Source organism: Cynoglossus semilaevis, chromosome 11 (assembly GCF_000523025.1).
Source record: "Cynoglossus semilaevis isolate Cse_v1.0 chromosome 11, Cse_v1.0, whole genome shotgun sequence".
Classification (NCBI taxonomy): domain Eukaryota; kingdom Metazoa; phylum Chordata; class Actinopteri; order Pleuronectiformes; family Cynoglossidae; genus Cynoglossus; species Cynoglossus semilaevis.
In genome coordinates this window covers 11,723,940-11,746,980 of record NC_024317.1, presented here as the reverse complement: position 1 = coordinate 11,746,980, position 23,041 = coordinate 11,723,940, and the positions used below count along the sequence as shown (strand labels likewise).

General features: G+C 38.5%; 3 protein-coding genes across 4 annotated transcripts; all 3 read right to left on the bottom strand.

Annotated features, from left to right (window-relative positions):
* Positions 1-393: 393 nt before the first annotated feature.
* On the bottom strand, positions 394-8,175 carry gata1a (GATA binding protein 1a). Of its 2 annotated transcripts, none has more exons than XM_025059816.1 (6): positions 8,032-8,175; positions 5,293-5,507; positions 4,217-4,732; positions 2,993-3,138; positions 2,756-2,881; positions 394-2,445 (listed from the first exon to the last, which is right to left on the bottom strand). In XM_025059816.1, the coding sequence occupies exons 2-6, from the start codon at positions 5,504-5,506 to the stop codon at positions 2,158-2,160; spliced, it is 1,290 nt and encodes a 429-aa protein (XP_024915584.1). In that variant the 5' UTR covers position 5,507; positions 8,032-8,175; the 3' UTR covers positions 394-2,157. The 2 variants fall into 2 exon arrangements, with proteins under 2 accessions (XP_024915584.1, XP_024915585.1); XM_025059817.1 differs by lacking the exon at positions 8,032-8,175 and adding an exon at positions 5,755-6,906.
* Positions 8,176-12,150: 3,975 nt separating this feature from the next.
* LOC103386312 (bcl-2-like protein 1) lies at positions 12,151-16,273 on the bottom strand. Its single transcript, XM_025059819.1, has 6 exons — positions 16,101-16,273; positions 15,895-16,005; positions 15,713-15,761; positions 15,145-15,257; positions 14,161-14,789; positions 12,151-13,796 (listed from the first exon to the last, which is right to left on the bottom strand). The coding sequence occupies exons 5-6, from the start codon at positions 14,671-14,673 to the stop codon at positions 13,656-13,658; spliced, it is 654 nt and encodes a 217-aa protein (XP_024915587.1). The 5' UTR covers positions 14,674-14,789; positions 15,145-15,257; positions 15,713-15,761; positions 15,895-16,005; positions 16,101-16,273; the 3' UTR covers positions 12,151-13,655.
* Positions 16,274-16,363: 90 nt separating this feature from the next.
* Positions 16,364-22,891, bottom strand: adnpa (activity-dependent neuroprotector homeobox a). Its single transcript, XM_008320513.3, has 4 exons — positions 22,443-22,891; positions 20,436-20,548; positions 19,719-19,811; positions 16,364-19,621 (listed from the first exon to the last, which is right to left on the bottom strand). The coding sequence occupies exons 2-4, from the start codon at positions 20,541-20,543 to the stop codon at positions 17,315-17,317; spliced, it is 2,508 nt and encodes an 835-aa protein (XP_008318735.1). The 5' UTR covers positions 20,544-20,548; positions 22,443-22,891; the 3' UTR covers positions 16,364-17,314.
* Positions 22,892-23,041: the final 150 nt, after the last annotated feature.

Below are 23,041 nucleotides of genomic sequence, written 5' to 3'. Positions count from 1 at the left end.
TTTTTTTCACGATGGTAAAAATTGAAATTTTATTTTCAAAACTTTTCAGCAGAATTTCACCCCCCCAAGTAGTGCAATAGCTACTTTCCCTCATAAATAAGTACTTTTAAAGTGTAGTATCTCAGCTACCTACTCGTTACTTGTTACCTTTCGGGAGAAGTAACTTGTAAATATAACTAATCCTTGTTAAAAGTAACGTGCCAACATTGGTCCTGATGCTTATTATTATGACATGAGGCTGAAGCCAGAAGATGAAGAATTTCCCTCTTTGTGAACCTAATACTTAAGTGTAACTAATATTAAAGTATAACTTTAAAAGAAAAAAATATCTGAAAGATTAGTACATTAACTAATATTGATATAGGTTAATAACTAAAAAATAGATGACATAGATGAGGCACACTGATTTTTTATTGATGTTTTCTACACATTTCAAAATGATAATATTTAGGAAAACATACAAAACTGTCCGATTGATCCCAAAGCCTAAACTAAATTGGGAGGTTTTACTGTTAAAATGTCTTAGTATACAGTCCATAAATGTACTTGTTGTAGTAGTGAAGCACGAGTAGATTTCTGATGGAATGTGAAGTGTTTTACACAGTAGTATCATCTCCGTGTTTCACTTAACAGCTATTTTATTGCAGAACGTCAACAATTAAATGAGAACAACATGTAACACCTGACCATTGTTTGAAATAGAGAAAAATCCTTCATCAAAGCAAACATAACAAATTTTAAGATTAGAAACATACAGCATCATGTCCAAAGGGGATGGAGGCAACTCTCACATCCTTTGATTTGTAATGATAATAATTATTAATAATAAAAGTCCCTTGCTGTTGAACAAATTAATAAACACTTTAGAATAGGCTGTTTTAAGAATTTGAACAGAAACAGGAAAAATTAAAAGATCTCTTACCACACATTGTAGCATCTGTTTTTGCAAGGCCACCATAACTCCCTGAAGGGTAGAAGGGCTGAGCAGAGGAGACTTGCGTTGGTCACAATCTGCAGTCCGACCATTAGCTGCCACTACTCCTCACAAAGTTGACCTTCAGGTGTAGTTTTACTGCTTTAAGCCAGCGGTCCCAAACGCCTTTTGCGCCACGGACCGGTTAAATGTCTGAAAGTTTTTCACGGACCGGCCGTTAAGGTGTGACGGATAAAGACAACTAAATAAAATGATACGACCGGCATAAAAACTGGCCCCGCTTGTCTTTTAATGCAGAACGCTTAGTCTCCATGTGGCGAAGCCGTATCAAGGCGTCATTGCCTCATTAGCGAGCCACTCGCCGCTAACTCGGTGCGTGGGAACAACCTGTCGCAATAAATCCATATTTCAAGTAGGACTCCTGGAATTCTCTGTTAAAAATAGACTTATAATGTTTTGTTTATTTTGCTCGATTGGGGGTTTCAATATAGCGGTAATGTATTATGTGTTACCGTTCGGAGCAGAACCTTTAAGAAGGTAGCGGATGTTGGTAAGACATGTGACCGAGGCAAGTATCTTGACATTTATCAGGTGGTAGACAAATGCGGCGGAGAGCATCCGGTAATTTTTCAAAATAAAATCGTTCAGAATCAGATAATAAATAAAACGGAAATAATGTAAGTTATGCATTCTTTCTGTGCGGCCTGGTACCAATTGACTCACGGACCAGTGACGGTCTGCGGCCCGGGGGTTGGGGACCACTGTTTTAAGCAATGACAGGTACTGTATGCATACCACGTTATATAATCCTATCTGCCTCAAACGATGGCCCAATGAAAAATTTGAATAATACATATGTATATAAAAATGTAATTTCTTAGAAAATAAAGAGGAAATATATAAACAAAAGCACATCTTTAGAAACACATGGGCTAAACTAAATTAACAGTAGGCTGTTATTTCTAACATTTCATGGACTCATTTGGTTTCAGTGATCCACACTTGTGAAGTTGGTCAAGATTTTGCAGAAGCCTGGCTCACATCAAAAACTGGGCTCACCTCGCTTCTGCATGTTGGCCTAACTGAATAGATTGTGGGCCTGACCGGGCAAAAGAATATGGACTGAGGTGTGACCATTTCTGAGTTAAAACCTACTTTACAGATTGGTCACAGTCAAGCTGCTGCACTTCATCCTCAGAACATGGAGGTGCTGCTGCTTCGGCTCACACCAGTGTCGGCACCATGCCTGAGTTAAGGTGGTGTGTATAGGGTAATGACGCAGAAGGGTGAAGGGGGGAAGGGGCCGGGATGAGGTGTGGTGCGTGGCTGTAGGTCAGGAGAGTCCCAGGGCCCAAGGAGAAGGGCCCGGCGTTACTGTCCAGGGAAGGTTGCTGGTTTACCTCCGAGTACTGCTCCAGCAGAGTGGCCTTCTTGTTCTTCTTGTTCTTGCTGGAGACTTTTCTGTTACGTGTCTGAATTCCATCCTTCTTCATTGTAAGTGGACGATTGATCTGGAGTAAAAAAAAGACCCATTTGTAAATGTTCAACGTTTCAGTAAGTTTCGTTGTCGTGGTTATTATTCTGCTCTAGTTTGGACAGCACTTTAAAGTGCTCTCATGTGACTTTCCTTAACAAGTAACTGATTCATTTGATTTATTTAAGTACGGTGATTATTTTGTGGTCGTACAGACCTGGACTACAGTATATGAACGGTGTGATGTATTGAGCCAACTACATTTAATTATGTCATTAGTGAAGAGCTGTTTTTACGTCCCACATTCAACAGAAAACACAGAGAGAGGAGAGGGATGACTGACTCACATTGTGCAGTTTAAAGTAAAGTCCACAAGCATTACACACAGGCTCGCCGTTTGCGTTGCGTCTCCAGAGTGTCGTTGTGCTCGTGTGACAATTGGCGCAGAGTGTGCCTGCCCTCTTACTCACAATCTGAAAAAGAAACAACACAAACTAAGGAAACGATCTGAAATGATAAAAATAAATGTTAAACGTTAAAATCACTATTATAAAAAGTCAGATTGGCCTCAGTGTGGGTCGTACCAGTCTTTTCTTAGGACGAATCAGAGGTCTGTTCTGGCCGTTCATTTTGTGGTACAATCCACAAGCATTGCACAGGTAGTGACCTGTGCCGTCACGACGCCACAGTGGGGTCGCTGTAGCTCCACAGTTGACACATTCTCTGGCCTCTGTTCAAAATCACACAGACACAGATTATAATAAATGGCACATTTTAAGGTTTGAGTACAAGTATATATATTTTTATATAAATAAGCCTTCTTCTATCTAATCAACTCAAGGATTCCCAACCTTTTTGGGCTGGAGACCCCATTTTGACATCAAAAATTTGAAACATTTTTCCTGGAATTATTTTTTGATTGTATTTGTTATACGTTTGTTCTCAAGACTTGAACGAGGGAAATTATTATAATACTTCAGCTTCAGCTTTAGTTTGTCATGTAATTTTTAAAAACAATCAATTACTAGACATTTCCGGTGACCACATTTGAATTCCAGGCGATACCATATGGTGTCGTAACCACAAGTTTGAATAACACTGAAATAACCCAATAAAGCCACAGTGTTTACAAGGTGTCAAACTGAAACCAAGTATTACATGCATTGTTGTCAGAGTCCATGATGCAGAAAATACTGAGGATTACAGTACAGCTGCAGTTATTAATAATACTAAATATTCGGGTTTTGTTTTTTTTTTTTGTTTTTTTTTTAATTATCATGAAATTAAGTGTTGAAAAATGCAAAACAGGTTACATTTTTTTGATGATTCATTAGCATGTGTATGCTGCAAGGAAGGAGCATACAATTTTCTAATTTCTACATTCATTCTACTCATTTTTTATGGTTCTGTCTAATAAAAAAGGACCAGTCCATCCTTTATTGAATGACAGAAGGCAGTGAAAGTTGAGTTCTGGTTCGTCTGAAAAACCAAGGCATCAAACAAAACAATAAGTTCTAGTTCTTGCCTGTGAGAAAAATCTATGAAGTAAAGCAAATGGATTTATGATTCCAGAAAATCTACTGGGACTCTCAGAAAACTGCAGTAAATCCTGGTTCTACTGTTTTATGGTCACGGTCAGACACTAACAGACATTTCTTTAAAAAAATCTATTTATTCACCACTTGTGTCCAACGTTATGACGAGTTAAATATGGCAGACAAATCCTAAAGTCTATCTTTTTTTGTTATCACATCTCATAACTATGTTAACTACTATGATAACATGTTGACTTTTGGGTGACTGCTCACCTGGAGTGGTCGCCCTCATCTTGTTCCGTAGTTTGGGAGAATACGAGGGGCTAATCCAGGAGCCTGGGCTGGAGTACAGCGCAGCAGAGCTGTACTCCTGAGGACTGGCCATGTATGAGCCGTAAGGACTCAGCATGTGAGGGTGAGAGTGGGACGACAGCGGTGTGTATACGCTCCCAGCAGCTGGAGTAAGATTCAGAAAGCCACTACTGCCGTTGCTGCTGCCCAGTCCTCTCAAAGGACTAAGACGTTCCACCTTCAGCTCCTCCTGGAGCCGGGGACTCTCCCTGCTCTCTCTGGCTGGAGAGGAGTATCCATCTTTAGAAATGTTGAAGGAGGAGGAGAATGTGGGGTTATAGAGAATGGTGGGGCTGTGTGAGTGCAGTGGGGTTTTGGTGAGAGGACTGCTGTTCCATGCTGAGGCTGGGATGTAGGGTGAACTCAGGGAGTGGCCAGCAGTACTGTCCAACAGCTGGAAGTTACTGAGGAGGCTGGGTGAACTGATCACTGGACGAACTTTGAAAAGAGAGACACGGAAAGGATCATGAGTTTAAACAGGAAAGGTAGTACACGTCAAAAACCAAAACCAAATATTCAGTTTGGTCGATACTCTAACATTTAGTTGAATGCCTAAAACAAAAGAAAACATTTGCTGTTTTCTCTGAAAGACTTACATTTTAATAGTGACCATAGAACCAGTTCCCACAACCCATTAAAAAACAAGTCAGGTTAGAGAAGGTTGGAAAAATTCTGAGTTCCTTAAATATCAAGTGTCAAGATGAGGTATAAAAAACACATTCACACAAAGAAGGACATCTCACGGCCCAACACTTGGTGATGGGAACTGTTAAAACCTAATTAGTTTGGAGTTGTTTTTTTTTAATCAATTTCTTAAATATTATGTTAAATATACAGTATATACTGGCTTGTATACAGGGTGTTCACAGATATAAATTTGATTGGACAGTTCAAATTCTATCAATGTATTATTTTATTTATTGTATTTGATTTTAAGGAAACATTTGTTTTATGCTGTCAAATTGTATTGGTTGATCATTAATGTTTGAAGCACTGACCAGAGCTGTGCCTGTAGGTGGATGATACACGACTGTGGCCTGGGCTGGAGAAGAAAGAAGGGAGGCCGGAGTAGTCCATGTCCTGACCGGAGAAAAAGCTCTCATCCTCCTCCACCGCAGGCAGCAGTCCAGTTTCCGAAGAGAAACCAGTCAGAGCATCTGAGCTTAGCAGAGCTGGAGACACCCAGTGGGTCTGGTCCGAGGAATCCTCCATGCTAGTAGAAAAACAATGGAGAGTTGAAATATCTGACTCTAACATCACCAAATGACATTGACCGTGGAGAATACATTTATACCAAAGTTGGCCTCCCAGCTAAACAAGCCTTTTGGCTTTGACGTAGCTAATGCGATCAATTCTTCGCTTACTTTTTAAAATCTATTGACCAGGTTTTAGCTTAGCTTAGCTTAGCTTTTGATCTTATAATGTCTCTTACGTCTCAGGCACCTTTTGGTGAACTTAACTGTTACAAAGCTGACATTTATGGGGCAGTTAGTGGTTAAGGAAGCAGACTTGGGTCTGGAAGGCTTCAGGTTCGAGTCCACCAGCTGTCAAGTTACCACTGAGGTGCTCTGAGTATGGCACCGTGCCCACACACTGCTCCCCTGGTCCTTAAAGCTGCCCACTGTTCACTTTGGTGATGGGTTAAAGCAGAGGTCACAGTTGGTGAGCTGTGTCACAATGACAAGGAGTTCACTTCCCTTTATTTAAACCATAATGCTAAAGAATCTTTATCAACGTTTGGTCCTAAATGTTAAAAATCATTTGGGAAATTTTTAACAATCAGGCGATAACATTTCAGACCCAAAACATAGCCACAAATGATCCAGGATGGTTAAGATTGGTGACTTATATTTTTGACAAAAAAGTCCATAAAATACAAGTTTTCTCTGTTTTTCTCAGTCTGTGGTTGGATCAAAAAGCTTCCTTCACAGGGTTTTTACAGCCTTGATTTAAGCAGAGAAGATTGAACTTCATGGAGGACTCACTCATCAAGGACTCAATCTCTTGACAGCAGGTTTCTGTAAACTTCCTTTTCTAGGATCCTCGTTTGACTGTGGCTGAAAGTGACAACTAAAAATAACTATCTGTGTAAATGCAGAGTCAGTTATGTCGTAGGTGTGTCAGCATGCAAACCAGAAGATGTCCTTAGGGAGATCGACAACCAAAAATAATAACAGAAAAGGGTGAGAACACAACAACACAAGTCTTCAGTTCCATTTATCAGTGTTTGTACGAGGGTCAGAAATGAGCATAAGTTAGAAGCAAAATGTCCCCTGAAATATGAACTAACAAATGACATTGGAACTCTCATGATGGGTCGAAGAGTTCTGCAAAACCTGAGTGAAAACATCTGCAGTAGCTGTAACACACACACACACAAAACTCCTGTCCCTCGAGTGTGTTTTTCTACTAGGTGTAAAACAATCAACATAATGAACTAGGAAGGAAAAAAACTTATCAACAAATCAAAAAACCTACAAATTAGAAATGTGATGCCAGCAACACACAGATACGATAAGATACTGCATGGACGGATGGATGCACACGCACACGCACACACACACACACACACACACACGCACACACAACACGCTGTGTACCAAGTGTAGAAATAGACAAAAATTAGTGATAAATCTATTCTCTATATGTTGTTGCTATTATTATTATTATTATTATTGTTGTTGTTGTTGTTGTTGTTGTTATTATTATTATTATTTATAATAATAATAATAGTAATATTATTAGGGCAATGTTGGCTAAAGAAAGTGGACTTAGATCTGGAAAGTTGCAGGTTTGAATCCACTAGACCCCAAATTATAAGAGAGTTTACTCTCTTATTATTATTACTATTATTATTATTATTATTATTATTATTATTATGTATATAGAGATTTCCACTGCTACCACTGTAATAAACTAGCTTCAGCTAAGCCCAATTTTCTTGGCTATTTGTTTATTAATTGTAAAGCAACACTGTCCAAGGGTGACACGATCAAGCCAAAGTCAGCAGCCTGCACGTTTGACATCTGGCCTTTTATCGTTCGTCAGTTGTGGCCTTACTTCATTTTTGTCCTGAGCTGAGAAACATGTCTTTTGAAATCTAAGGACTTTGTCCTACAGGTTTACTCTAGTCCCAAAATGTTAAATTTGTTATAGTAGACAATTAAAATTAATATATATTTATAGTTAATGGTATACATCTTCTTAAAGTGAAATGTAAAGTTACAGTGTTCATTTTATTCCAGCAGGAAAAAGTCTTTATGCCAATGGTCTGGACACCTCAGATTGTTTTTGTTCTTTTTTCGGTAAATTCTACAGTCGATACTTTTTCCATCAACCTTGTGCAAAACTTTAAAAAAAAGGTTTCTCTTTTTTTCCTATTTAATGTATTTTTTTAGCTTTCTTTTTTAAAATAATTTTTTAATACATTTTTGTTTTCTAATTGAATCTTGTGTGAATAACTGTAAAATTAAAAAATGGAATGAGTTGTATTTAGAAGAAAAAAACTGAAATTAAATATTAAATATCACAAGAAGACATGTTGGTTTGGTTACATTGCATATTGTACGTCTTTAAAATGTCTTGAATCATTGGTGCAGGACATAAAAAAGCATCAAAACCTTCAGCTTCTCCAGAACTCAGTTGATAGAGCAATAGAAATGATGAGAGGAAATTAAACCCTGGGTAATAAATTAATTGTCAGCAAAATTTTGACTAAAAACAGAGAAGTCACGTACCTGAGAGACGAGAGACGAGGCAGGCGACAGGATACACCAACACATTTGACATGGGCCGATGGTTGGTGCAGCTTCTACAACCTCCAGTACATGCAGAGCCCAGGGACAGTTAAAGGGAGGGGTTTGGGGTATAACTTTAGTAAACAAAGACACACCTCTTCAGTGCAGTGAGATAGAGGTTCAACATGGAGGCAGACCTAACATTCAAAATAACGCTTTATGAGAGACGTTTGTTGAACACACATTTTTCTTCCTTAAATGCCTTTTTAAATTGTATTTTAATACTTTCAATAGCATTTATGGTTAATTTATAAAAACATATTTTAACTTATTTAACTTGCATATATTTAGATATTATATAATAATAATATTGTAATAATTAATAATATTAGTTTGATGCATCTGATTGTTAAATCATTAATAAATGTCTTGGCGTCCATTTTAGTTTTGACTAATTTCGTGAGGTGGATGAACCTGCCCTTCATGTTCACAGCGGCCTGTGTTCAGTACAAGGCAACAGCTCCTTCTTTCTGATGCTGAAATGTGCATACAGATTGTGATAAGACCTCGAGAATAAAGTGACGTTTGAACAAAGCAAATATAAAATGCAAAGATACAATTTCTCTGTGGTCTGGCGCAGGTTAAAGAAGAACGCTTTCATGCAAATTTAGGGTGAAAATTGTATTAATGGAAGAGAGATATGGTACAGAGGTGGCTCGGCTGTGTACAATCCTAACACTGTTCCTGTCATTTGATAGTCAAAAGAGTTCAGCAGCTCATTTACAGTTTCCAGGGAAATCAGGGGGGAGGGAACAGTGGGGGAGGGAGGGAGGGCAGGGATAAGGAAGTAGGGCCTTCACTGGACCGCAGACTGAAATATTTTCCAATAAAAATACAATATTGAACTTAAACAATATTTTCATAATGTTATGCAAGGCTTCAGTTGGACCAGATGCAAATATCTAAGCTGGTCCTGTTAACAGTGGCATTGTGCTGGTATTCATGTATTGCCACAGTCAGACTATTGTGTCTATTTAAAAAAAAAACACTTAAAGGAAAGGTGTCAAAAGACAAACTCATCAAAGAGTTTTACAAAAGGAACCTGACTTTCTTTACTGATTAAAAGCGCGCAGCTCTACACATCACAATATGATTGAAGTCGAACAATCAAAGGTTACGACTACACACTATTGAATTATATTAATATTTTTATTTTTGCTATTGGATCTCAGTTTCCCGTAAACCTTTATTTGCATGGAAATAATGAGTCAGCAGATCTACTGCTTTTACATTTTAAATCAGTGGCAATATGAATGATTAAATGGTCTACAGTTTGAATGCTTCGTAAACTTGAACTTACCTTTTAGTTTAAGAAAAAAAAAAACACACTACACTTACCATGAATCCTTCTTTAGTTGATGAACCTTGACACCACTTCCTAGCTGCAAAACAATTTTAGTTTGTTTCACAGGCCCAAATTTAGTAACATTACTAAATGTCTTAATTTGTTCTTAACAGAACAAATGTCATGGTTTGAGTAAATTATTTTGCAGGTTTAGGAAGTGTGGCCGTTTTTCTGGCGATGGGAGTTCGTAGTTTTCAAGAGCATGTGGGCAACCACTGTCACTGTCACTGTCAAAGAGAGAGAGAGAGTGAGTGAGAGTGAGAGAACAGCGTGGTCAAAAGGGCAGGGTCAAAGCTGTGTGTGTGTGTGTGTGTGTGTGTGCAGGCTGCTCAGCTCTGATAAGACACTATCAAGATGAAAGAAAGGCAGGAATTTCAGACTGTCGTTCACTGTCAGCCAGCAGGACAGACAGCATAAGTCATTGCAGCACATCCGTGGTCGTGTCCTTGAACACATTTAGGTCCCACACACACGTCTGCTCCTGATGACAGTATCTCATCCCCAGCAGATCGACCTGACATGGGAGTGTTGATATGGACAGTTGGGAGGTGGTTGTACGACTGTTGTCACAGGGGCATCGATGATGGTGCGTGTCACCATTGGACTCCAATTCTACAGAAACAAACTTCTGGGTAGACGGTGGTCTTATCTCTCCTATGCAGAACTGTATCTCTCTCTCTCCCTCTCTCTCCCGCCTTTTCTCTCTTCTACTCTTTCTCTGTTTTGTTTTTCAAACATACCTAAACAATATTCAATAAAGACCATATCGATCTCCAGGCCATCTGAATACCTATTTTCAGTTTTAGTCTATAGAAATTGTCATTTTAATCCAGATCCATCGGCTGACTTCACTGTGTTTAACCACAAAACACCAAACAAATGAGATGTTTGACCGAATTACAACTCAGCTATTTATTGATACTTTCTCTTATGGGACCTTTGTGTCAAATCAGATTATGAGTGGATATTAACTTGATAAAGTACCAACTGTTCATTTAGGATTTAGGTCAATTAAATATAGAAATGTGTTATGTTTTTAAAATGCTATCATTTTTTCTAAATATGGCTCCTACATTAACTAAGCTCTATACTGATCTGAGCTCTAAGTGAACCACTAATCATAATCTAGTTTTCAAGACGCAGAAGCACAAAACTAAAGTAACTAAATGGTTTAAGTAAATAGATCGTGTGTCTTCCCATTTCTAATTTGGCCTCTAACAAACAGAACAACAGCGCTGCCCAAAGTTTAGTTGGGCAGCGGACGAGGACGTTTTAGTCACGTTGCCCATGCGTCCTGGTAATGCTCTTACAACTAGGGCTGTCAAAATGGATGTGTTGATTATTAATTTGTGAAATAGTAGCTTACAATTTTGAATGCATTTGAACACATCAGTAAAATGACGTAGACCGTACAGCATGTCCAATAACTCCACCGTCCCTCCACATATGGTTGATAAAGTACAGTCAAGACACAGCTGGCGTGTACATCGGTAGCTCATACCAACCAAATACCAACTCAACCTTTAGCTTGTGTTTGCTCATCTGTTAACAGTGACTCCTAAACTTTTAGTTACACATTCTGGATCTTTTCCCCAAATCTAAACAGTTTTGTCTTTAAGCTAACATCTTCTACATGACTGAGAGTAAAAAAAAGGATTTAATGCAATCAACATTTGCTTGTATCAGAACATTTTACACCTCAAACTTCCCTGCGCTAAATCACAGTAAATTAAATTAAAAGTTAAAAATGAATTGGAAATGTAAACACTAAAGTGTGTCCACAATTTATCCTCTTCCTGAACTACCTCTGTCTGCATTTGTCCGCTTCTGTTACAGCCCTGGGGAAATGGCAACGAGTGTCAAGGACAGATTAGTAACCACAGGCCTGCCCCAGCTCGCTCTCTCACAGCCATCCGTTAGCGTTTGACTAAAATGTCGTGAGTAATTCAGTCAAACTGCTCCATCCTGCAATACAGAGAAGAAGAAGAAGAAAAAAACTCTGGAAGGGAGCAAGTCAGTGTTAACATACAGACAGACTAGGACAGGTTTGACTGAACCTGCTTCAGTGCAGATTCATAATCTGAAGTGATGGACATTAAAGGCTAAGATGTGAAGAACAAAGACATTTCCCAAGCACCATCCTTTGAAAAAATACAATTTTTAAAAATGCATGTTCTACTTTGGGGCCAAGCACTGACATGGTGGTAGGAGATCACTATGTTGCTTCCTAATGTGCAGATTGGTTTATCGTCAACTCTTCTTCTAACGAGTGTTAGTGTAAATGGTTGTTTTGACTCTGTAGACCTGAGATGGACTGACCAAGGATTTAGTGGTTGATGGATGAACTGCGTCAACATTGGGTTCGTTAAGTCTTTTCAGCATATCTGGTTTACAGACGCCACCGGGTGGTCAAAGCAGAGCACTGCAGTTTTACACACCGCTGTAGCATTTTGCTAGCACACATACCTGCAATAGTACGCATTTGATTATCTGGTTAATAAGACATATTACACATTTAAGCTAAGTAAGTTGGAATTCATTTTTAAGCAAAAAAAAAAAAAAAAAAAAAAAAAAAAAAAAGAAAAAATGTCAATTGATGGGTTAAATCAATTATTTAGTTTGTTTACCAAACAACGTAGTTTCTGTGTGCACAGTTAAGATTGACTTGATTTGTGAATACTACTTTTGACTGAAATGTGACAACATACATCATAGACCATGAAAAACCTACATTTATTTTTCCTTTTTACATCAAGTAAAGCCAACAAATTATATAAATATGCCATAAATAATTGGCCCTTGGCATACACAAAAATAATAAAACATGACAAAAAGAAGTTGCTTTACACTCACGTAACATAGCTTATCTAGGTTGATTCACCTCTAGACTGGTGACATAGGAGCTTTCAACATTTGCTGGACTTAACAAAATAGAATAAAAAAAAGACAAACAACAAAAAAATAATTATTCAATTTGGAAGATAAAAAAATGAGCCTATTGAATTCTGGTTTTACAACAGAGTCAATCTGTGTTTATCTTTAAAAAGGAATTTGTGGCATACATCCAGCCTACATGTTATGAGTGTGTGACGTACCATGTGACTCAATAAAAAAAAACTAATGCTAGTTTCTTGTTTTACTGCTAACACGCTTTAAAAAACAAAACAAAAACACTTGCAACATGTCAGTATAAGTAATTGTCAGCCAGGAAGTGAGATAATATAAAACAGTTTTCCAGGACTCAGAAAAAAAAAAAAAAAAAAAACCCGTTTTTTTTTTTTTTTACTAAAAGGACACCGGAGAATTTCTGATCCAGCTGTGATCATAGGACTGTATTGTGTGGTACCTACTTTCAACTACTGTATGTGACAATAAAGAATGCAATGTTTCCATCACTGAATTGTGCTGTAAGATCCTGTTTATGCAACACTTGTCTACGTGATGGTTAAATATTTTCTTTTGGACAAGAGGTTCAAAAGTTTACTGGCGGGCAGGTTCAGTACTGGTTGGATGTAGAATGCTGGGTGAAATAATATAAATACAAAAATAAACTTGAACTTTCAAAGAAAATTTTGACACAATTGATGTGTGCCGCCATCAAGTGGCATCAACTGAAATTACAGTCAATTTGTTATAACGCAAGAAAAAGGATTGATATAAATCTTTACCATACCTCCTACCACCTTTTGGCGGGCTGTATCTGGCCCACAGGCCACAGTTTCCCCATGTCTGAACCAGACAGATAGCTCCTATTTCACAGAAACACCAAAGTAAAAAAACAAAACAAAAAAAAAACACCAAGGTTGCGCATGATGACGCCACACTATCTTGACACAACCAATTCTAATCGCTTAGAAACTCTACACTATAACGACTGCTGATTGGTCGAGGCATCAGTCAACCTTCATTAAAAAAACAATACAATAATAACAATCTAAAATGATGATTGAAGACAGTCTAAAAATCTAAACTAGAACACAAATTCCTTGTGCATTTTCACTTTTGTGGGCTTTACTTGAAAATCAGAATCCTCAGTTATGTTTCACACCGGCTACATCTGTCCTACTTCCTAGGTTTTTGTAAACCAGAAGACTATGATTCCTCCCTGAAAAGCTCCTCAAGCTACACAGCAGATCAGGCATTTTGTAAACGTGTATGAATTAGATTTGTTCTGTTGGCAAAGCATTGCAGTAGCACTGGACAGACAGGTCAACTGCATTCAATGCTTTTTAGTGATCAGAACACCAATCAACACTGCTGCAAGCAGGCCTGCTCCCACTAGCAGCCATCTTCTCACTGTGTCCCGACAACTCCTCGTTCTTGGAATACAGTCTGTGCCAAAAATCTCAGCAAAACGGTCCTAAAGGAAGAAAACAAGTCAGACAAAATGGATGGATTAGACTAAATATATACATATACATATATATATAGAGAGAGAGAAAAGGAGATAGAAATGATTTGTTCTGTGCTACTACTGCAGATCAGGTGCACAAATCCCACCAGGGGTTATGTGTTGGTCTACGATGGTACCAGTGGAAAAAACAAAGTAAAAGTGAGGATGTTATGTAGCTTCTCACTGGGCCCTAAATGTCTACAGAGGAGGGGGGTGGGGGAGGGGGTATTCAGACACATATGACACATGAACAGCTGTACTTCTTTATTGTTGATATCATGCTGTGTCAGGTGTAAAGAGGCCACAGTGTGTGTGGTTCCTGGACACTTACCCAGCCTCCTTGGCTCTGGATCCATGGATCAATGTATTCATCCAAGTACATGGTCATCCAGTCTGCAATGCGGGGAACTAACTCACTCATATTCCTCTGCACACATTCCACACACAGTACTCCTCCGAAAGTAAACAGGCCGACTATGCGTCCCCAGTTGACTCCGTCTCTGAAGACCTCATCCATCACGCTCTTAAAACTGTGGTAGACTGTGTCCGGAGTGAGGTCCAGCTTTAAGAAAAGGTTACGAAAGGCTTGTGTGAAGCGAAGTTCAAACTCGTCAGCTGAGTCCTTGAGAGCAGCCTTTACAGCCTCTGCACCACTGCAGTGCTGCAGCACAGCTGAAGGAGTCTGAGGAACGCCATTACTGGACGCTGTGGTGACCTCCTCACCTTCACGCTGTTCTCCCCCAATCCTCAACATCAGAAGAGATTCTGGGTAGTTCCTCTGAGAAAGCTTATAACCTAAAAAGAACTTAACCAATTCTCTGTTACTGCACGACATTATTTTCATACAGTAAGTGTCTGACGTGCAGCCAGTTTAGGGAGAACCCATAGTCCCTGCAGCGACTCCTGTCAGACTGTAGACCACCATGTTGCAGCCAATTGATGCTGTGGTTCATAAAAGGTCTGGAACAAAGTAACGAGAAAAGAGTAAGTTAATGCAGATTAGATAACGTTATTCAACCTCTTCTACATGTATGGGATAAAAAGTGCCTACCAGTGCTACATCTTCACACATGCTGCATTAAAATCTAAACACAAAAAAAATATCTCTGAAAATATAGTCTTTGGCACCAAGTTACCAACTGCTTTTCTGCCTTGTCTAATATTTGAAACATATTGATGATTTCTTGGAATAAAAAAGGAGAGATGTACATATTGAAGTTCACTTCTGGTGCTGCACTTTGCATTTACAGAGCTTTGTTGTTTCTGTGGTCATACATTTCATTTAATGTCATGTGTGTGTCATATGGAAGCTTACCTAAAGCAGGTTTGGGCCACACGATGACAGGTTGGTTATCACTCTTCCTCAGTATGAAAATCATTGATGATGGCCGTGCAGGCTTTCCCAGTGTGCGCTTGGCTTTTCTCCTCCTGTCAAAAAGATTTAGATTTTGGGATCAGGTCAACTTATCTGTTGTTTACAGTAGAACTGCAACCTATAAAGGGTGGCCCCCTTCAGCCTATGACTGTTGGGAGTAACTCAGGCCTTCCACACAATCAAAGGATCAAAGGATAGAAAGGATAAATGAATTGGTGAAGGGTTAAATACAACTTCCTGTTTCCTATGTTCTTACATCTCACCACACAAGCTTTTTTTGGGGGGTCTAAGTATCACCTCTACATATTGTGCTCAATATTACTGTCAGCCTACTAGTAAACATTTGCCCTCAGTAAGTGTTTGAACAGTTTTCTACAAAAATACAAATGGTGAAAACCTGGGGAATGGTCCACACTTGTGTATACACCCATAAGCTTTGTGTGTAACAACTAAGCAGACAGACGATTGTTTAGTTTACATTTCTAGTGTAACTGTATGCATACATCACCTTAATCCCAAAAACTGCAGATGAATTCGTCATAAAATCTTCTTCTGAACTGAAATGATGGGAAAGTAACACAACATAAAGTGTAGCATCAAAGAGACCTTTTCAAAAGTATCGGAGGAAAACATACAGTAGTAGTCAAGAAAAAGAAACATCGGAGTTTAACAAGTTATTCGTTTGCATACCAAAGAAACGTGATATCAGCGCTGTAGCTGTCGGGATGCCAGTCATCCCCCGTGGCAGATCCCTCAAAGCTGCGACTCTGAGAAACAGCTTGAGCTTCATATGCTAACTAGCTTTTAAGAAGAAAAGCCACAGGAAACGATGCAAATATCAAGCAAAACGTTTACCACGTCTAACGGTCACATGGAACATGTATAGATGTACTTACAACAGCTCACAGACTCTAGTTTGTCTACCAGCGTAATCGCTGAGTCAGAATACGCTGCACTGGTTGTGTTACATTTTAAACGGACATTAAAGAAGCTGCACAATACAGTGGCCTCTGCACTGGTGCACGCTGGCGGTTGGCCAATTCAGCTGCTGTACCCGCTACAAAACCCCGCCTCCTGTAGCATTAGCACTAATCAGCATCCAAGACTCAGCCGGATTTTAAGGGGCCTGTGGTGTGACGTCAGAAAGGTTGGCGGGGAATAGTTGGAGGTGGATTTTATTTTAGTGTCAACCATAAAGCATAGTATTCAGTTTTCCATAAACAAAACAAAACAAGAAAAAAACAAAAACAAAACAAAACAAAACAAAAACAAAAAAACCAAAGTATGCAGGATTCATAATAGCATAACCCATACAATCCTCTTTTACAGTCACCGAAAGTATTCACTGCTGTATGCAATGTTTCTGTCCTCTTGGTGTGTGTTCTTTCAATTTAAGCAAGATTATTTTAGATAAGGTCATCTTTGTCAACTAACTGCAATGCCACCATCCACCTAGTCCTCGTGGCCGAATGCTGTTTAAATGGCAATCTGAGAAGTCATTAACTTAAAGCAACGGTGGCAGGCTGTGTATTTCTCTGCTTGGCCTTCAACAACATCCTGCCTAAATCAATTTACATCTTAATGTTACGCCAGACTAGAAAGTTCCACGGGATGTGTCCATCCTGTAGGTAGAAGTTTACCAATTTCAATTTCAAATAAATCGTTTGCCCAAACAACCTCTAATGTCCATATTCTTTACAGTATTTGTAGCATTTTTTAGACTCTTTACACACTGGAGTGTAGAAATATTTTTATGAAACCATTTATTAAAAATATTTACATTAGCATTTAACTTTCTAGATGAGAAATGACAACATTCTACATCTTTGTCACAGATGAAACAAAAGGTTAGGAAGATCATACCAGCTTAAATATTGTGACCAATATCTCCTCAATAACAGATCCCATCAAGAATAAGAATAGCTAATACTATATTTACAGTCAGTTACACCTATATACCAGTATAAAGATGAATGCATGATATATATTAGCTACCATGTCTTTCCAACAAATCAATTTTTGTGTGGCAAAAGTTTTTCTACCATTTTGTGGTAACAGAACTCGTCAGATAAACCGATCCTCAACTCAGGCATGCCAAAAAGCAGGTGCATTAAAAGGAAGCCACACAAGCATCTGATTCCTTTTCTTGCAATGGAGTCTCATTCTCTTTAGAGGTATCATCTTCATTTACACAATTCACCTCTTCTGGTAAGTTTTCTGTATCTTCTACTGTTGTCTTCTGTTCATTTGTGTCAACATTTCCATTTGAAACAGGCTCGTCAACAATTTCTGATTCACTGTCTGAATCAAGAGAGATGGTCTCCGTGACTGTGCTAAATTTTGAGTCACAGTTTATCGTCTCAATTGACTTGGTTTTTTCTGCACTAGCTTTGCCCAACCTGATGCCCCCAGAAATGTTGAGGGAAGAAGTCTCACTATCTCCCTCATCAAAGACCAAGTTGTGCTTCACCTGCCTGAGTGCACGCATGTCAAAGCCAAGCAACACAGATAATTTTTTAGACTTGCACTGTTTTTCACACATGTTCTGCTTGGTTGCAAAGTGACTGGCAATATCAGATTTCCACAACCAAAGACTTGCAGACAGCTTTTCCTCTTCCTCAGCAGAAAGGTATGGTCTGTGGTTAAAGTAGGCAGTCAGGAAATTCTTTCTAGCCTCATAAGTCTTATGCTCAAAGCTTCTGGGATCTAAAGCAAGACCATCCAAGTCAGATTGACTCCCAGTATACTTTGTATCTTTGCTGATCTTCATTTTCTTGGGACTAGATGTAGCCTGTGCTGCTGGTTGCCTCTTTAGGAAACCAGCACCGGAAGAGTTGAGAGTCAAAGCAGACTTGAAACCTTGGTTTCCCTGGTTTCTGCCAACAGCTCTGCACTGAACAAGGTGCAGTGTTATTGTGGAAGCCACCATGTTACTGGTGTAAACTCCTAAGCAATGAATACACTTGTATGTCATCTTTTTCTCCACAGGATGCATTGTTTGGAGCACTTGGTGCCGTTCCCTCAAATGCATGGCCAAGGCTTCAGAGATTGGACCTTTGAGGATGGTGAAACACAGTGGACACAACGTTTTTCCTACTTCACTCTTTTGAGTTGTTGTCATTGGTAAGGTTCTAAGAGGTTCAGTATTGTTCTCAACTATTCTAGGAGCCGCAAGCTTAATCATAGATGGTGCACTATTTTGAGCCGATGCAGGCTGATCTTGACCATTGGCAGATTCCTTCATGTTAAACGTAAGGACAACAAGCTGAACATTCTTGGTTTTGCCTTGTTTAATGGTTAGATCAAATGTGAGTGGTGTCGCACCAGGGGGTCCAGCAAAGTCATCAGGGTGACTCTGGGCCACATGCTCAATGATTCTTTCAATACTATGGAAAGCAGAGTGGCACTGTGGACAGGTGAGTCCATGAATAAGCATGTGATTTAGCAGCGTGTCACTGGGAAGGTAGCGGTTACAAAGTAGACACTTGCTTGTAAAGTTGTGGATTTTCATGATGTACTTAGCCATAGCCCACACTTTCTTGGCCTTGTGCGCACTCTCAAAATGAGCACTGTAGAGGTTTTCAGGGAAAAGCTCGTTGCAAACTGTGCATATCTTCCACTTCTGTGTCTGGGCTGTATTCACACCTTTACCGGTGTTGGGTACAGAGCTCTTGCCTGAAACTAAGACACGTGCCTGAGTGCCTACAAAAGAAGACTGATTCTTAATAGCAGGTGGCTTTAAATAGCCAATTACTGACTGTGCTGTTGATTCTGCTTTAACTGGATTGCTCCTGCTAACAGTCATAGAAGATACTGGTAAGGTTTGTGACCTGGAGACAATAACATTAGCATGTCCAATCATTGTAGTTACCTGAGCACCAATGCGTTCATGGTACTCTATCACATGTTGAACTAATGCTTCATAACTCCGGGTGGAAAACTGGCAGCGTTTACAGAGGATGTTGTTACCGGTAACAGGACTAGCACCATTTTTAACAGATGATTCAGAAACCATACTAAGATAGGGTGCAACAATGTGCTTAAAATGTTCCCTATAAATGTGCCGTCTCACAATATTGTAGAGACTGTCCCGGAATGTGCATTTCTTGCAAAAGTACATTGGTCTCTGCACTCCATCTCCTTGTCTGTTGAGATCAAACTGTGATTTGTAAATCTTCTGAGGGAGAGACTTCTGTAAACTCCCATGGTTCTGCCGTGAGGAACTGGGTACGTGGAATATTTTGACGTGTGTCTCCAAAGTTCTCTTGTTGGCAGTAAATGTGCAATACGGACAGTTAAGCAATATTTTGCTCTCAAAAATGTTCCTATGTACATTGCGGAAGTGGTTCTTGTAGCCTGAGTAGTACTTGGAGGAAAAATGGCACTCTGTGCAGCAAAATGGCTTTGATCTGTAGTCCTAATGAACACAGAGAAGGGAAAGGCAACGGCATTAGATGACTTTCAGTGATTAAGTGAAACAATGTCTTATAAAAATAATTAAAATAAAGATTTACCTGGGTTTTTGAAAATGATGGATCCCATGTACAGATATCAAGGCAAAGACTGCTTTTCACAAACTGCTCATCAGGGCAAAACTCTTTAAATTCCTGATTAATAGAAGAAAGAGTTTCTAGTTAGTGAAAAACATTTTTCTATGAATAAAACATTGTGACTTTTAAGAAAAATGACTACATGTTGTCGAGACAATCAGTAAAGCTGATGAGATGCTGGTGGAAATGCCAGTGCTTATAGGCTGTATAGACTGTTTTTTTGAACATACTAAAACTCGTGTGAAGTTTTTGTTTTGTTTTTAGTCTTTAGGAAAAGAGAGAAACATAAAGTAACATGAGGTAGAGTTTTGCACATGACATTGTAATCTGTGTTGAGAGAAAGGAACAGATGAAAGACAATGTTGTGAGAAGATGGTTTCCCTTCATTTGGGCCCAGCCAAGGCTTTGCTGGAGGCCCTGGTGGACAGAAAAGAAAATGAGCGAACAAGAGGGATAATATAAGCAGTTTGGGGATAAAATGAAAAGCATTTTTGCATTAGTAAAGGTACTACATAATCTGTGTTCCAGAGCAAGTTAGAATTCACCTGAAAGAGTGACATTTGCCATGTTCAGTGTTAACGTTCAATATAAAAAATTATAGACACAAACTTCCTCACCTCATTAAAGGTAATTTCTGATTTTAACCTAAATTCAGAAAATGTGAAGGAACAATACACGCACCTCAGCTGCTTCCTTACAAAACTCCAGGCCAATGTCCCCAAGTACGTTTTTCACTTGTTTTCTTGCTCTTCTTATTCTTGTAAGGTTATTCACTGGGACCTGATACATCTCTCCTGAAACACAAGAGCATGATTTTGGTCAGAATATGGTATTAAATAAAAATGGGAACTGTTTACAATGATAGCATGCAACATTTAGTAAAAGTGATTAGTTAAGTGTTTTTATTTATTATATTTATTATGAATACATTGAACTACTAACATTAAACAAAATTAAAATTAAAGCTGGACAATCAGAGAAATTCAGGTGTTCAATCATATTTATGATTAAACACCTGAATTTCTCTGATAAATTTTATTTCATTAAATTTTCCAGCATAAAATTTAATAAATTCTGTGTTATGTATCACATACATTTGTACCACTGCATAAACAAATCATAAACATAAATAAACATTCAGTTTATAAAAACTTTAGCCAATTTGGGTTCAGTACAATTAGAGTATGATTAACTTCACACAGTAGCAGTTAAAATACTTGTCATAAATTACATTAGCAAACATTGCTTTTCCAATTTCCACTGAAAAAAAGTTGTCCTCTGGAGAGTCCTGTGTCAAAACCACACCCTCTTATTCCTCCTTATTCAAGTGACACTGACTTTAACTACTCCAGCAACAGAAAAAAAAAATCCAGTTTTCCTTGATAATTGGTCAATAAATTGCCATTTCTATGGAATGATAATGTAACAAGCTGAAAGTTTGAAAAATAAACAGAGCAACTCTCATTGACCCTTGCACAGAGCTGACATGGTCAAGTCTTCAGACAACATAGCCCTGCATGACAGCACAGCCCTTAGCACACAAGCTAAAGACAGCTAACCTGAGCAGACTCATCCTTGGCAGTACGCATGTCTTACTGTATTGAATATATTCTCAGTAACAATGTCTGTGTCTTTTTCTGCTGTATATGATACAGTCATTTTCTGCAGAGCTTAAAGATACAGTCATACTGAGTATAACTTTTAATTCTTAATTGACATCTTATTGGTAAAACAGTTATGATGCAAATTTCTTTACCATAAAATATAAAACAAATGATTTGGTCCAAACTATTGCATTTAGTTTGGTCAAATGTTTATCTCACTTTTAATCAATACTTCCATTATGTACATTGAGCAACAGCTTCCCAAATGTTTCTCTTTCCAGTACCAATATACATCGCACCACTCCTGTTAAACATGTTTTTTGTTTTTTGCCTATTTAGATCCTGTGAGCATGGAGCTTTCAAAATCTCATCAAAATATTAACGTGCAATGCAATATTTAGTTAAGAAACGCATTACTTTATAATAAAACCCTGGCCATTTGAATGTTCTTTAACATTTAGATAGTTATACAGAATATACACACCAATGTATAAAAAATAAACTATTACCAGCTTCATGTGTAAATATGTTACATAACACATGTATTGCACATTTCCCAACCACAATCATAATAATTTTGTAATTTACATTTATTCTATGTGTTATGCACAAACAATGCTGAAAACAAGGTTGTGATTGAAAAGACTCATTTTTGCAAAGCCAATTTGTACATACTTGGTTTTTTTAATCCTACATTATGACAGTATACATAATTATTATGACTTATCGTGACCGTGTTATTTATTATTATTACCTTACTGTGTTCCTTTTTCACATGTTAAGCATATTTTCTTGTGGAACATGCCAATCAGCATGCACTAGGTTTACCTTGAAGCGTTGTCTGTGTGAACACGCTGTTCAGTAGAGTTCTTAACTAAACCTAATAAACTAAATCAAAGAGCAAAGAACCAATGTCCTTTCTGTGCCGAATCTTCCATAACAGGTCACCCATAATGTATCACGCTCTGCTTTTTGTGTTCTAGCCTTATTATGATAACCTAGATTAGCTGTTTCCTACTCTCGCCAGATCAGTTACACATTTTACAATTTGCACTACAAAACATCCTTGACTCGTGTTACTCACCTTCGGATGGGTCCTGTGACTATGTTGACACAGATTGTCTCACTGCATGAACTATAAACACAGAAGTGCTGAGAGCGGCCGTGCAAACTGATGTTGATGGCCCGATATACCGCGGTTAGTTTGGGATGCTAACTTAGCTAGTTAGCGCATCTGCTCTACTGCAGATGCTGTGTTCTAGGTCGGGCGGACAAAGAGCCAAGCAGAGTTGTTAACGTTTAATTTAACCAACTTAAGAAATAATGCGGATAAGGCGACTATTTAACGCGTCCGTCGATACTTGATATCCCATAAACACGCATTAATCGTTCACCGGCGCTAAGGCCAGTTTGCTAGCTAACACCATCTACCACAATAAGGCAAGCCTCAATCCAAAATGGCGGCAGCACAAAACGGAAATCGTAACAACTGGGCAGAGAATGAATGGTGAAAACTTTGGTCCCAATACTAAAAGACTCTATTGTGTACAAGCCTTAACTAAATAAAATATAAATTGATAAAGTTATTTTTCTGGGACTTTGGACTGTGAATTGTCTGATTAGTGAAAATCAATTTGATTCTCAGATTAGGGGATTTATATCACAAATAATAGGCCCGGTATA